A 15,101-nucleotide genomic window follows, 5' to 3' on the forward strand; every position below is an offset into this window, starting at 1 on the left:
AACCTCGGTTTGACTTTTGAAACCAAGATTTGTTTTGTGCTCATACTGTCAAAACGCAGTTGTGTATACTCTGTATGTGTTTTATGGTTTGTTACATGAGGAGGGTGCTCATCGAAAGAGAATTACGATAATTATTTTGGTAATGTTTTCATATAACATCTTTGGACTTAACTCTATAAGGTATAGGAGATGGGGGGGGGGAATGCCGCGTGTAGACTGCAGGGAGACTGGGCTGGCCGCCCACTTTAACGACCCCCACCCAGCCACAGATAAGACCTAGAGCTATGTTCCCTGTTGGGGGGAGGGGCTGAGACTAGCGTAGGGCGACTGTGTGGATCAGGTAGTGGGTTCTAAAAACATTCTTAACCAAATAGAAGAGATTGGGGAGCGGATCGAACCCGCTTTTTAAACTTCACAAAGTCTTCGTGTCTTATGTTGAGGGGGGAGGGGAATACGACGCGCATACTAAACGATATTTCACACGCGTACTCCCTCCCCCCATCCCCAACCCTTCGTATTCTTTTTTCCTCCGATCCCCGCTTCACTCCAATGGGGAGTGGTTGGGCATTAGTGGGGAAGGAGGGGGGCAGTTTGCTTGTTTGGGAAGAAAACAGGGTAATAAGAGACAAAGGGGGTTGGGAAGGAAGATGAGAGAAGTGGGTGCGTGTATTTTTGTTTTCTTTCCGAAAGGATTCGAGAGAGCGCCCCCAGCGCCCCCCCAAACCTCCCCTTCCTCTAGCCCCCCAGTACACACCTCCGAATCCTTTCTCAACTTTGTCCCGGGAGCTGGCAACACCGCGATGAAGCTGAAATAGGACGAGCAGCCATTTTTTCCTGGGTTTCTCCCGTCCCGCCCCCCCCTCCCCCATCGAGCTGCAAAAGAAAAACGCAGGGTTTGAAATGAAGGCGACTGTCTCCCTGAGGATTTGTGCGATATTCGGGGAGGGGGATGTGGGACCGGGTGTGCGTATGTTTTAGGGTGGGTGGCTGAGTGAGATGTTTGATGACCGTGAACCTGAGCCTTTAAAATACTCAATTATTTCTCCGGGGCAGTTTCTGATCCCGAGGTGTTCAAACCGCAAGCACCCCTCCCCTCCCTCCTCCCCGCTTTGGGGTTAAGAAGAGAGGTGTACTTTATCGTTATTGGGGGGAGGTGGGAGAAGGTTGCTCCGGAATTGCAGCGAAGGCTCTAGGGGCGCTTTCACTGCGCTCTGCGTGTGTGTGTAACATGACTGCCAGCGCAGAGAGCTGCCATTTTGTCACTGTGGCTGTTGTCACTGGGGAGGGGAGAAAATAAAGGTAAAATGATAAGTCTTGCGCCATCTCCGAAACCGCTCCACAGGACTAGTTTCCAAACGAACTGACTGTTAGTACAGTGACCGACCAAGATCTTGGCTGCCTCTGCCTGGTCTTTTTTGGGGACGACGTAGGAGCTGGAGAGGTGAACGAGGAACCCATATTTCGTGGTTTCTCTGCAGGGACGTCTCCCGCTCCCTTGGAGTCGCCCGCTATCTTTAAAAGGAATATCCTGTGTCTTTAAATGGAGCGTTGTTGTTGTCTGCGTTCTTTGGAGTAGTAATACTGAAAGGGAGGAATTCTCCCCGCAAACGGCCACACCGAATCGCGGTCTCCTCTTCCTCCCGCGGTCCTTTCCTTGCCCCGGGTGTTCTGCCCTCTTCTATTTTCTTTACCCCGAACCTCCGAGTTAACTTTTACATTGACACTGCCTTTTGTGTTTTGCTTTGGTTTTTTACCTGACATTGTTATTTCACTGCTACTGGCCAAAGGTGGGGCAAACGCGGTCTTTTTTCTTTCTTTCTTTTTCTTGGGATTTTTTTTTTGGGGGGTGGCGTTAAATACGCACAAGACTTTAGATCTCTGATGCCCGCAGCCACAGCAGCAGCAGCCGCTTCCTTCGGGAGGGAACGAATTATTGATGAGTTGGGAAAACGCCTTCCTGGGCTGGGCTCTCCGGGAAGGTAGGTCGCGTTCTTTCTGTTTCTAGTAGGTTATTACAGCGCCTCCGCTGGCTGTCAGCGTTTAGTGGAAGTTCTGGAGTTCTCTCCTTCCTTCCCTCTTTCCCTCTCCCCCATTTTTCTTTTGAGGAGATTAAGGATATGAATATTTTCCTTAAATTAAAAAGAAATATAATTTTTTAAAAAGTAGACACAATATTTTCTATTTACGAGTCTCTTTTATTACCACAGAATAAAATTAGTGTTGCCTGCTCTTGGATTGAGGCACTTTTTTAAACAGCAGCATTATTTGGGAAGGAAGGCTCTTCTGTGAGGCTTGACTAGCCAAACGTTTTACAGGTTAAAATATCTGAATTGCAGCCACCTGTTACCAGATCCTTTTGACTGTGAGTGGATGGGCTTTCCTGTGAACATAGGAAACAGAACTTTATTGTTCAATCAACATCCATGAGGAGAGCCCCCTTTTGCAATAATAAAGGAAAACCTTAATAGGCTTTAGAATATATCGCACGATGGTTTTATAGTAGTTTTATTTAACTAGCTATGTTTTCTCCAGGCAGATGATTATATTACCTCAGAATATTTAGAAGCTGTGGGACCCAGGATTTTTAAAAGATCCTTGGAAGCAAAGCAGACATGAAATAGTGCCATAGATAATTGGAGATTTACTCTGTAAACATATACCCACACTGATTTGTTTTAATGTTGTAGTGTTGATTAGAGGAATAGATGGTATTTATTGGGGAAAGGTGATAAGAGACTGTATGTATTCTGAAGGCCTGAAACTTAAAGGAGAAAAACCTGGAAAATATTACTGACTAAACTACATTAGAAGAAGCCTCTTTTGAATGTTTTTCGAGGAGATGAATTTGGTTAAGATTCCAGTTAAGTGGCTAACTGATCCAAATATTCCAAAGAAGGGATTTTTAGCAGTCACTTGTTTCTACCTCTATGCATTGCTTCCTCCTCTCCCCTTACATATAGGGTGCAAGGACACTTCAAAGTAAAAACCCTGTGGGGTTTGGGGTTCAGAAAAAGGCTAGGAATAGCTCTTGTCCAGTAATTTTTTATGAAGATCTGGGCATACCATATATGGGGGAAAAGTATGTATTCTAACTTATTTAATCAGTAAGCTTATTTAAAGGGCTGCGCAATGGACATATAAATAGAAAAATGAAAGAGTTCCTGCTCTCAAGGAGTGTGTGTTTTATATTATCTGTGTCCAGTTATTATGTAAATTGCCTGTATTGCACCTACTAGAACCTTAATAAATGCTCGTTGAATTGCTACTTAATCTCCTGGTGGTCTTATTTGAGCATTGACGAGGGGAAATGTTTGCAGTTACTTAGCTGGTGCAGCTATTTGGAATTATTACTGAGTAAGCCTTCAAAATTCACTGATCAATTATAATTGACCCCTTTTGGAGGCATTACCTAAACCACTGAAGACGGATAATCTGTGCCAGAGTTAAAGAATCTGTGGAGGAGACCCCACTACTTTAGGCCTCAGTCAGGTCAACAGGTCAACAAGCAATTATTATACATCTACTATTGCCAGCATTGTGTTAAATACTGGATATGCCAAAAACTAAAAATACACAGAACTCCCCCTGCCCCCCCCCCCAAAAAAAAAAAGTCTCTTAAGGAGTTCATCATCTAATGGAGCTTGCAAATGACTATGTACAAATGGGTTATACACTGGATAAACTGGAAACAATCTCAGAAGAAAGACACTAACATTAAAAAGGACCAGAAAAGGCTTTTTGCAGTGGTGAGATTTTAACTGAGCCTTGAAAAAGGAAGCCAGGAAAGCCAAGAGGTGGAGACCAGGAAGGAGAGAATTCCAATCACAGGGGACAGTTAGTGAAAATTCTTCTGTTCTGAAAAATTGAGAGGATTGCACTCTGACCTTTAAAGTCCCTTCAACCCCCAAAACACTAATCCTATGATTTTTGTTGGTGTCATGGAGTTCTCATATTCGAGACTATATGAGGCCCTAGAAGGAGATTTGGAATGGAGAACATGGATTCAAATCCAGGCTTTGGCTCTTATGATCTCTGTAAAGGTAAGCAAATCACTTAATTTCTTGTGCCTTACTTTCCTCCTCCATAAAATGAAGGGATTAGACAACATGGATTTGGCTGTGGGCAACACAAAATGCTTTGAAGTATTAGAGTTCTTCTGGGAGGTACAGAGGAATGGTAGAAAAAAACATTAGACTCAATGGACAAATTATGACTGAATTTTTAGGAAATGGGTTCAAATAATGCCTCTGGTAATTATTATACCTGGATGACCTTGTGCAAGTCACCCTCCTGAGACCTCCATTTCTTCATTTATCACATGGAAGGATTGGAATACAAATGGATTCTGAAGTTTTTTCCAGATCTAGATATAAGAACTAATTGCTTAGCTGCTTTATACTACATATTAACTTCCTTTCAAATTATTTAGAATTCATGATTATAAAATAGCTTATAGTTAGGTATTTAACTCACATTCTACTTTTGGTAACTGTAAAGCACTATACACATGGAAATTGTTATTGTTAAAAGCAGAGGCAGAGATACAAAATTGTCTTAAACTATATCTGTGCATTATGCATTGACCAGCATTCATGTCAGATCCTTGGAGTTTATAGCCAATCAGTCAGTCATCAATAGCATGATATGAATGATTAAAAAGAGTTTTCCACTAAACTTTGTTCCCCCTTTTACTAAAGTGTTAATAAATTGACAGGTTTGACTTTTAGCTTTTTTCCCTACCTTTAGTCTTTAGTGCTGGTACTATGAATTGGGAAAAAATATGACCTTTAAGAAGAGAGAGGAGATTACTAGCTGCTGAAAAATTAGGATTTTACACATTGAAAGGGTATCAACCATATATCAAACTCAGTTTTCTGGCCTTAGCACAATATTTCTTTAATAATTTAAGGTTTACAATAGATTTTCCTCTCATTTTCCAATGAGATAGATGATATATCATTCCTATTTGCCAGACAAGGAGACTGAGGCTCAGGGAGATTGTAACTAGTCCAGAGTCAGACAATAAATATATATAAGAGGTATGGATCTCCATGTCTTCTGACTTTGAAGGTCCATATTGTTTCTATCATACCATGCTCCTAGCTAAATCATTCTCTCAAAGCTAAGTGGATCTTTGGGAGATGGGGGGAGCAAAGAGATGGGGCACTTATACCTATGAGTTCCTCATCATGCAGCATTCTTTATTTGGAAACAAATACAGATGGGCAATTTGTTTTCCACTTAGAATCTGAAAGGATTGATTGGGGTCACTGAAAGTCTAAGTTACCTGCCCATAACACATATCAGACGGCAAGCCTTGAACCAAAGCCACCATTTACCCCACTGTGTCTCTAACCTTTGCAGGCTTGAATGATTTGAAGCAATTATTTTTAGAAATACTGTATAACATCCTATGCCAGAGTTAGTGCTATTTCTTAAAAATTGTAACCTAACTACAGGGATTCTTTTTTGTATCCCGGGCCCTTTTAGCAATGTGGCAAAAAATTATGGGCTTTTCTCCAAAATTAGGTTTTTAAGTGTATAAAATAAATATATAAGATTATAAGAGAAACCTGTTATATTGAAATGCACTTAACACATTAAAATTTTTTTTACTTTTTGACACTTTTATAAGATTTTTATTTTAATTTTTCTCCCTCTTTCCCATTATTCCTCTCCAAGATGGCAGTCTATAGATTATACATGTGCAATTATATTAAATATATTTCCACATTAGTCATGTTGTAAGAGAAGAGTCAGAAAAAAAGGGAAAAACCACAAGAACGAACAAACAATTTTAAAAAGTGTAAGTATTATGCTTTAATCTGCAATTACACTCTGTCGTTTCCCCCCCTCCCCCCCCTGGATGTGGATAGCACTTTGCATCATAAGTCTTTTAGAATTGTCCTAGGTTATTGTTTTTCCCCCCTTTACTAAAGTGTTAATAAATCAATTTTTTGATTGCTGAGAAGAGCAAAGTCTGTCAAGGTTGATCATTTGCACAATGTTGGCTGTTACTGTGTACAGTGTTCTCCTGGTTCAGCTCACTTCACTTAGCATCAGTTCATGTAAATCTTTCCAGGTTTTTCCAAAGTCTGCTTGCTTATTATTTCTTATAGAACTGTAGTATTCCATTATATTCATATACCACAATTTGTTCAACTATTCCTCAGTTGACAGGCATCCTCTTGGTTTTCAATTCTTTAGCACTACAAAAAAAAGAGCTGCTATAAACAGAAAAGGCTGATAGGTGATAGGCTGTTGATTTAAATAAATTTGACATCAAAATTGCGATTGTAGTCTCAATTCTTTAAGGAAATAACAAACATACTTCAATAAGCAGAGTTGAGAGATATGATTTATAGGTCTTTTGCCTTTTCCTGCAACTTTATTCAACTTAAAACTCTAGGTTCTAGTCCCCTGAGGAAGTATCCCTTTGATCAAATTTCCCCATTCATGTCTTTTTCTCTCCATTCCCTTAAATAAACCCCAATTTGGAAAACAGATTTTGGCAAATCCCTACAAGACTTTAAAAATATATCATAATACTTAATGTGTTATAAATGATAAAGCAATTATATTTTGAGAGAGGGAGAGAAGAGAGAAAAGGGGGAAGAGAGAGAAGATTTTAAAAGTTATATCATTGTTTTAAAATAACACAGATGACACTGTTTTTCCATACCATTTTCTGAAAAGTGGAAACCAGTTAGTTTCAAGTGAAAATGGTATGCATTTTCATACACGATTTTGAAAAGAAGAAATCGTATTTCATTTGTATATCTATAGGATTTGTAACTAACTGATAACCAATTTGGAGGTGACCCAGCTCAGCTCCCTTTTTATAGTTAATGGAAGCCCACAGGGAAAGTAACTTGCTTCAGTTTGAAATTCTTTCCTCCAAAGTGGTTTCATTTATTTTTATAGCTATCTCATTCTTTTTAAGGTAATATAAAGAACTGAAGAATAGGGAAAATTTAAAAGCCTTAAAACCAGTCAGAACTGGTATTAGAACCCAGGACTTTAAGTTCTGGGCCTAAGTACAATTGGAAAGTATTTTGGTTCCCTCAGATTTCCCCAGTTAAAACCTGCTCTAAGGAAAGGATCTGATATCAGTGGTATATTTTAGGGTGAATATATGTCTTCTCCATTATCTCTCTTCTACTTTCATTTGTACTCTTTAATTTGGAGTCATTACTTAAGTGAAGAATATGACCTTAGTCTTTCCTGAACCATTCTTACTCCAGTCATTTTGCATTTGCCAGATCACTACAGTATACTTTGTGTACTGTATTAGCTTCCCTGCCTCTCCCCAACTTCATTCAGTTCAGCTTTCTCTGAAGCCTTCCCTGATTAATTCTAGTTACTATATTAGTTTGAAGAGCCACAGAACAGTTAGCTGTGCATCTGAAAGTATAGTGTTTGTTTTTTTGTTTTTTTTGTTTGTTTGTTTGTTTTTTTACTGTATGCTGCCCAAATAAGGTGGTTCCATTTTCTTTAACAATGAAGATAGATCACGATCTATTAAAACACTAGCAGATCTGTTCCATTTTTTCATCTATTTGTTACTTGTTTGAAATTGCCACATTTGATGTGATAAAGAAGCAAAAGTGACACATAAAAAACCAAAATCAAGAGTAGAGAAGTAATAAACACAGAAGGAATCTGGAGCCAACACAATCTTGTGAGCATCAGGGAATCAAATTTCAAGACAGCTGAAAGAGGGGAAGCATTCATATAATGAGAAAAAAATGCACATATAGATACATATCATAAAGGTAAATATTTTGGGTAAAAGTGATTGAAAAGACATCAGAAACTAACAACCCCTTTGCCTGTTTTCTCATGATGGATTTGGAGTTAGGAAAACCCGAGTTTGAATCCCACCCCAGAGACTTATTTGCTGTGTGACTTTGGACAAGTCAGTTAGCTTCTCAGAGCTTGGGTTTTCCCATCTTTAAGATAAGGAGATTGTGTTTGACAATTTTTAAGGTTCCTTACCATTCTAAAGCTATGATAGTATAAATGATCTATGTAGACAAACAAAAATAAATTATTTTCTACAGTAGATCACAGTTACATGACTAACTAAAAGATTGAGAGTATAAGATCTACTATTTGTTTATTGATTACAAAATATTTGACTCTTTAGAGAAAAATTCAGAATTAATAATAGTTTTCTTTTGACATAGTATCATCCATTCCTGTATTGAGGTCAGTTAAGATTCCTTGATAGATATAACTACAATAGTAACTTAATTCATCAGTCCTCTGATTTTACTATTCACTAAAGTATTAAACCTGAAGAGTATTGCTAAAAAAAAAAAAAAAAAAAAAATCCATATTTACCTCTGCCATGGAAAAATGTTCTTTACCTAGTCCCAAATAAAGAGGGATTCCTTATATTTAAGCCTTAACTTGTGGATACTTTATGGTTTCTTATGCCTCAGAGAAATCAAAGAAAAAAATGAACAATATGTAGAAAATATTTACAGTAGCTAGTGGCAAAGATCTAGAAACTAAGAAGTCCACCAGTTGGCAAGTAATTGAATAAATTATGGCATATGAATGTGATGGAATGCTATTATATTCTTGAGATAAAATGAAGGAGGTAGTTTCAGAGAAGAGAAAACTTGTATGAACTGGTTCAGTGAAGTGAGCAAAACCAGGAGAACAATCTACACAGTAACAATATTATAAAGACAAAAAATTCTGAAATAATTAAGAATTCTCATCAAAAAGGTATATCAGTGGACCAATGATGAATCATACTCTGAATTCTACTCCTGAAAGAATAAAAGATAAAGTATATAGAATGAGACCTATTTTGTTGTTCACTTGTTTCTGTTATATCAAACTCATCACGATCCCATTTGGAGTTTTGTTGGCAGAGATAGCGGAGTACTTTGCCATTTCCTTTTCTAGCTCATTTGATAAATGAAGAAACTGAGGCAAACAAGTGAAGTGACTTGCGCAAAGCCATATAGCTAGTAAGTACTAAGGTCAGATTTGAATTTAAGAAGATGACTTCCTCACTTATTTGACTCTATTGACTCTTATCTATCCAATGTGCCATCTACCTGCCCATACATTTTAGTGCATGGTCTTTGTAAGAATGTGTTTTGTTATACTTGAATATGCACATTTGCTTTAGGATTTTTTTCTTTTTTTCCAAAATAGAATGAGTTGGGGGCAGGGGGGGGATGAAAATCTTACTATTTGAAAATAAAAGAAAATTTAGGGAAAAAAGAACTAAGTAAACACACATAAATACTATATGATTTCCATCGTGTAATCTGCAACCACTCAAGTGAGATGTACCTAACAATCTATACAAAAAAACCCAAATGGATGAAAAATGTCTTTTCTAGATTATGGTATATTAACCATTGCGTTAGTCCATCAGTATATGTCTTACACAAACCCTACCTGTGAACTGTGAGTTAACAAGGTAATAAGAGAACAGAATGAATTGCATTTGGGAAATATATAGTCTTAAATCTTCCAGGTCATTGGGTAAGTTCTCTGTGGTAGATTTATGGGAAAGTAGACAAAAGTAGGATAAGGAAGCCTGGATAAATTGTGATTTGCACCATTAGAGGGAGTACCTTTTTTGATAAGATCACCAATCCAATGAAGTATGAAATGATTACTGATTATTTTTTTCTATATCTTTAGTGGGTAGCAGTGTAAACTTACTTTCTTTTTTCTCTGACCTTCCCTATCCCAGAAAGAATCAAGGAAGTGAATAAGTGAATTCTTCTGTCCTGTTCTTAGTTATTACTTAATTCTAAGATTAGTAGCCTTTTAATTCTAAATACCACTGGCTAGTCTAAGGGAGGAAGATAAAAGGAAATAAAAGGAAAGGAGGGATTCTTTGTTTTATGCCAATTCCATACATTTGCATGGCATTTTATACTTTTCAAAGTACATTTACATGACATATCTATAAAAACTTTAAAAGATAAGTAAGACAGTAATCTATTCTTTTTTACAAATGAAGAAATAGTTTAAGTGACTCAATTTCATAACTCCCAACCAACAAACATTAAATATATGCAAGATATCATATTGAGCCCTGGGAGTACAAAACCAAATTTAACAGTTTTTGCCCTCAAAGATGGGCACAAAGCCATATTTAAACTCAGATAACTGGAAAGAAGAGAGCACAAAGAGAATCAAAAGAGGTCCCTCTAGGAGGTGGCACAGTGCTGAGTCTTGAAGTCAAAAGGCAGAGGTGATGAGCCATGTATTCCAGGCATGAGAGGGACAGGCAGTGCCTGAGGCACAGAGGTGAAAGATGGAGTTCCAAGTTAGCATAGCAAGTAGCTAGGCTGGAATGCAAAGTATATAAGGGGTAGGGATATGTAAAAAGCTTGAAAAGTTTGACTATAGCTAGTTTGTGAAAGGCTTTAAATGACAAATTGAGGTGTTTGTATTTTATACTAGAGGCAATAAGGAACTATTGAAGGTTCTTGAGCAGAAGAATGATATGGATTATAGAGGGGGGAGACTGGCTTTGAGTCAAAATAAGAGACTTGCAATAGTCTTCAGTGAGAGAGAATGTGAGCCTGAAGTAGGGGGAGTAGAAATAAGGGGACAGATGCAAGAGAGATGATGCTAATATGACCATTAAGACTTGACAATTGATTAGATATAACCCAGGGATGAGAGAAGAAAAAGATCAAGTCAACAAGCATATTTAAGCACTTATTACTATATTCCATGTTTATTCTAAGTGCTGAGGAAAGAAAGGCCTGCCCTCAAGAAGTTCACAGTCTAATGGAGGAAGATACACATAAAAGGAAGCTGAAAGGTGAAGGGATAACCTTGGGGATATGGTAGAGAAAATCCAATTAGAAGTGTAGGATGAAGACATGACTGACCTGGGCAGCCTCCTTAAAATGGAGGTTCTGGGAGCCCAGTTTTGGCTAATCAGCAGCCAAGGTACTCCTAGGATGAGAAGTCCAGGGGTAGTGTGTTCCTCCAGGGTAAAAATGTTTCTGTGGCATGGCAGAGAAAGTCCAGTAGGTCAGGAGAAGAGCCTGAAATTATGGGGAATGACTCAAAGCTTCCCAAACAAAGTGATTATTAGAAGAAGAAAGGGCCTTCATGAACCACCACATTCTATAAATGCTGAGAGCTGAGGTTCAGAGTTACATTTCAGTTCTTTGGTATGAGACAGAGGTGCTGAGCACATTGATTCTGGGACACAGAGCCAAGAGTAGAGTTCAGTTTCTCTTCATTTCCAGGCCAGCATTCATTCTACTTTGCCAGTTTTTCCCAAGGTCATATGGTCAAACTACAACAACTGTGCATCTCCTGACTATTAAAAAGCTAAAAGTCCTGAGTTCTGAATTTTGGTGTCATGGAGAAAAACTACCACACTCTTCCATACATTTTCCCATTGTAACTATTGGCTTAGGAGGCCATTCAGCATTTCTGAATACCTTACAAGAAAAAAGATAGATGTGCTTCAAGTGAGGGGAGGCAGTAGGCTATTAGCAATTCTCGGTATTTCCAAGAGACTCCCTAAAGCCTTAGGTCTCAAGATTGAATAGCTTTCTTTTTTGTGTAGTGGAAAGAGTTGGACTAGGTGTCTTTCTTTTTTTATTATTATTTTAATAGTTTTTATTTACCAGATATATGCATGGGTAATTTTACAACATTGACAATTGCCAAACCTTTTGTTCTAATTTTTCCCCTCCTTCCCACCCACCCCCCCCCAATTTGGCAGGTTGACCAATACATGTTAAATATGTTAAGAGTATAAATTAAATACAATATATGTATACATTGGACTAGGTGTCTTGATTAGGACATGATACCATGGTAAATGCCATTCTGTCCATTACCAGCTATGTGATCATGGCCAAATGACTAAACCTTCATTTGTAAAATGGGGTTAATACTATTCTGGAGCTACTTCACAGAGGTGTTGACATATCTTGGTAAAGTGCTTTGCTGACTTTCAAGCACTACATGAATGATTATCATTTGGCAGATAGGTTAGTGAGGAGGGGATGAAGTGGTAGGGAGAAGCAAAAACCAGTGAAGGAAGGAAGGAAGGGTGAGAAAGAGAGAGGACTCCACATAAGCAGCAGACTGGTGAGCTTCTGAATGCTGGAGAGTTGACTCCTGGTGTTTCTAGGAGAGGCAGGAACTGCTATGCAAAGCCAAGAACAGAACCAGGTTGTGCAGGGACTGTTCATCCATCCATCCCCCAGAAGGTCTGTACTGCCAGATCTCTGGTGCCTTCTGTGGTGGTGATGAGAACTGTGTGTGTGGCTTGTATGAGGTGGTGCATTATGAAGGGAGGAGGGAAATGAGAGATTTAGCAGGATTACTGTCAGATTTAGTAAAGTGCCTCTTGTGCTATTTGGAGGAAAGGGACTCTGGAGAGATCCACCTTAGCATGATAATAATGAATCCCACATCACTTCTGAGCAGTGATGATAGGTGGGCTCCACTGACAGGTCTAATAGAATTCAGGAAAAGGAAGGAAAGGAAAAAAAAAAAAAAAACAACTATTTTAAGTGCCTGCTGCAGAGGGCATATGGCTAGGCATTGTATGGGGATGGATATAGAAGTACATGGCCTTGAGAAATTTAGTCAAGTTTGGGAGGTGAGACATAGACACAAAAAGAGAAAGTAGATGAGTAAGTGCTAAATTGTATGGCACAGACTCTTAAGTGCTCTTAGTGGAGCCAAGGTGGGGGGGAGGGAATATAAGAAAGGGAGAGCAAGAGTAAGTGGGGCCTATCCCTTCCAGTGTGCCATATCATGCTTCTCTTTCCCCCTAGGAAGTTAAACTAGTAATAGAGGTCTCCATAATTGTGGGTGGAGACAACTACATCTTTCCCATTATCTCCCCTCAAGGAATTGACAGAATGTTGGGACCTGCCTTCTAACTAACTGCCCCTGGGTTGGCTGATTGCTGTGAGTAAGGGTAATTGGTTAATCTGAACCGGAATCTCAAAGATGTCTGAGCTTGTAGGGTAAGATGAAGTGAGTAGAGAAGTTACCTAACATCAATTCTTGGCAGTTTTTCTTTGTATATCTAGAACTGAGAGAGTAGTAGCCATATTGTTCCCCATGCAGATGGGATAGGGGAGGCAGGTAGAGGGAAGCAGGCAAGCAGGAGACCCTTGATGCTTTTCCTTTTCTGGGACTCCAGTCTGAACATGGACATCCCCACCTTCCTGTGCTCCCATCTTCATTTTGCTGCTTGGGGAGAGTGTCTGCATCTTTCAGTATCTGCTGCTTCACCCTGGCCTGCTTCTTCAACTAAAAGTTAAGTGTCCATGATGTGCAAAGCACAGTACATTTTTAATTTACTCACTAGAATTCTTTGGTTAGAATTGTAAAGGGCAGGAAGCAAGGAGTGGTATGAAATAGAACAGTTTTCTTTGATTCTTTGATTCAGCACCTCTTTCCCTGACCCTTGGCATTTACCCACTTTTCAGATGAGTAAGTAACACCAGCTATTTGAGTCATACATGCACTCCATGTTTTCTAAATTGTCTATATATCTGATGGGTGTGGACCCAGCTCCCTCTACATTGCTAAAGGTCCTACATCCAAATTTACATATCAGGAAGCGGGAACTCTGCCTGTTGGTGGGTTTGAGGTGGAAGGCATGGCTTTTCATAGAAGTGGGTACTTTATTAAAGCTTTCAGAGGCTGAACTTCTGCTAATATGGGGGCCACTGGTCACTTGGATATAGATACAGATAGGAATTTTTCCACTATATACGATATTTTTGATAATGTGGTATGTAGTGGAGAAATGACTAAATGGAGCCAGAGTTGAAATTGGTTCAAGTTGCAGCTTCCCTGCTTACTAGCTGTGTAAGTCAATAGCTATAGCCATCAGGTCCTCCTAAAATGGGAACAATGAAGGGTTTTTATGAAAAACAAATGAAATGTATATAAAGTATGTTGTGAGCCATAAAATGTTGAGTCATAAGTACTTATATACTGTTTCCCAAGAATAAAGGCTATTTAATTTTCCATTTTAGTCTCCAGCCCTTCTGTTATATTGTATTTTATCTTCCTTTAAAGACCCATAATTAAGTATTTGTGTTACCTACAAATATTACAGCTTGCTGAATGTAAATGTATCACAAGAGTGTGTATACATATAGTAAGGATACAGAGCCCAAGTATGTCTTGAGTATTCTAGACCTTCCCGGTCCCATTCTGCAGATTTCCAAGGTTGTCGGTCCATAAGCTTCTGCACTCATATTTATTATGCTGTTATTTGAAGCCAAATGGACCTGTACATAAATGGGTCCCTTTTATGAGTCTCAAGAGATGGGTTTGGGGGTTCAAGGGCATGGGGAGAAATGAGCCAGGAAATTTTGCTTCAAGAGAAGGAGAAAGAAGCCATTTAGTTAAAGCAGGAGCAGAAATTCAGGTAAGCCAAATATAATTATTTTTGACCAAACTAAAGAGCCTTTAATCACCACAAGTGGTCCTTTTGATTACTACCATCAGATTTCTGTAAACATGAAGCAAGTCTGTATTTGGCAGGCAGAGATTAGCTCAGAGCGGGAGTTTGGTTACTTGTCCCAGATGACATCCACGTTAGAAATCATTTACATCCAGCTATGGTTTCAAATTCTGTCTTAGACAGGACCATTAGCTGCATGACCCTGTCTAGTCACTTAATCTCTCTGGGCCTCAATTTCCTCATTTATAAAATGAAGAAATTTATTTCTAAGGTTGCTTCAAGTTCCAAATCTGTGGTCTTATGTCAGCCTCAAGAGATACAAAGAGATACAATGATACATACCAATAATAGTGCTGTACACGTAGTTTTAAGCTTTAATAGTTTATTTAAGCTACTAAAAAGGCAGTGTATTTTTAAGCTTTAATAGCTATTAATAACTATTAGTGTTTAAGAGCTAGTAAAGTTTTAACTGTACTAAGACTTTTGGACATGCTGTATGTAGCAGGTATTCAAGAAACATTTGAATTTGAACACTTGGATGTATTGATATCAATACATTGCATACTTTCAATAATCTGGAGTGAGGTAAAGCACCTTACATAGGATCGTTTCGGTGTTATGAAGTAGCTACCTTAGGCTTTATCAGTCT

At 38.6% G+C, this 15,101-nt stretch overlaps 1 protein-coding gene across 2 annotated transcripts in view; it reads left to right on the forward strand.

Moving 5' to 3' along the window:
- Window positions 1-15,101, forward strand: part of ANP32A (acidic nuclear phosphoprotein 32 family member A) — a 46,873-nt gene that overhangs the window by 2,287 nt on the left and 29,485 nt on the right. Inside the window, exon 1 of one of the 2 annotated variants that reach the window (XM_074294703.1) lies at window positions 3,676-4,040. The exons of the other annotated variant lie outside the window; for it this stretch is intronic. Within the exon in view, the coding sequence (XP_074150804.1) occupies window positions 3,921-4,040 (120 nt within the window). The 5' untranslated portion in view covers window positions 3,676-3,920. Of the gene's footprint in view, window positions 1-3,675; window positions 4,041-15,101 lie in introns of those variants that run through there. 2 annotated transcript variants of the gene reach the window in all.

This window comes from Sminthopsis crassicaudata, chromosome 2 (assembly GCF_048593235.1).
Source record: "Sminthopsis crassicaudata isolate SCR6 chromosome 2, ASM4859323v1, whole genome shotgun sequence".
Classification (NCBI taxonomy): domain Eukaryota; kingdom Metazoa; phylum Chordata; class Mammalia; order Dasyuromorphia; family Dasyuridae; genus Sminthopsis; species Sminthopsis crassicaudata.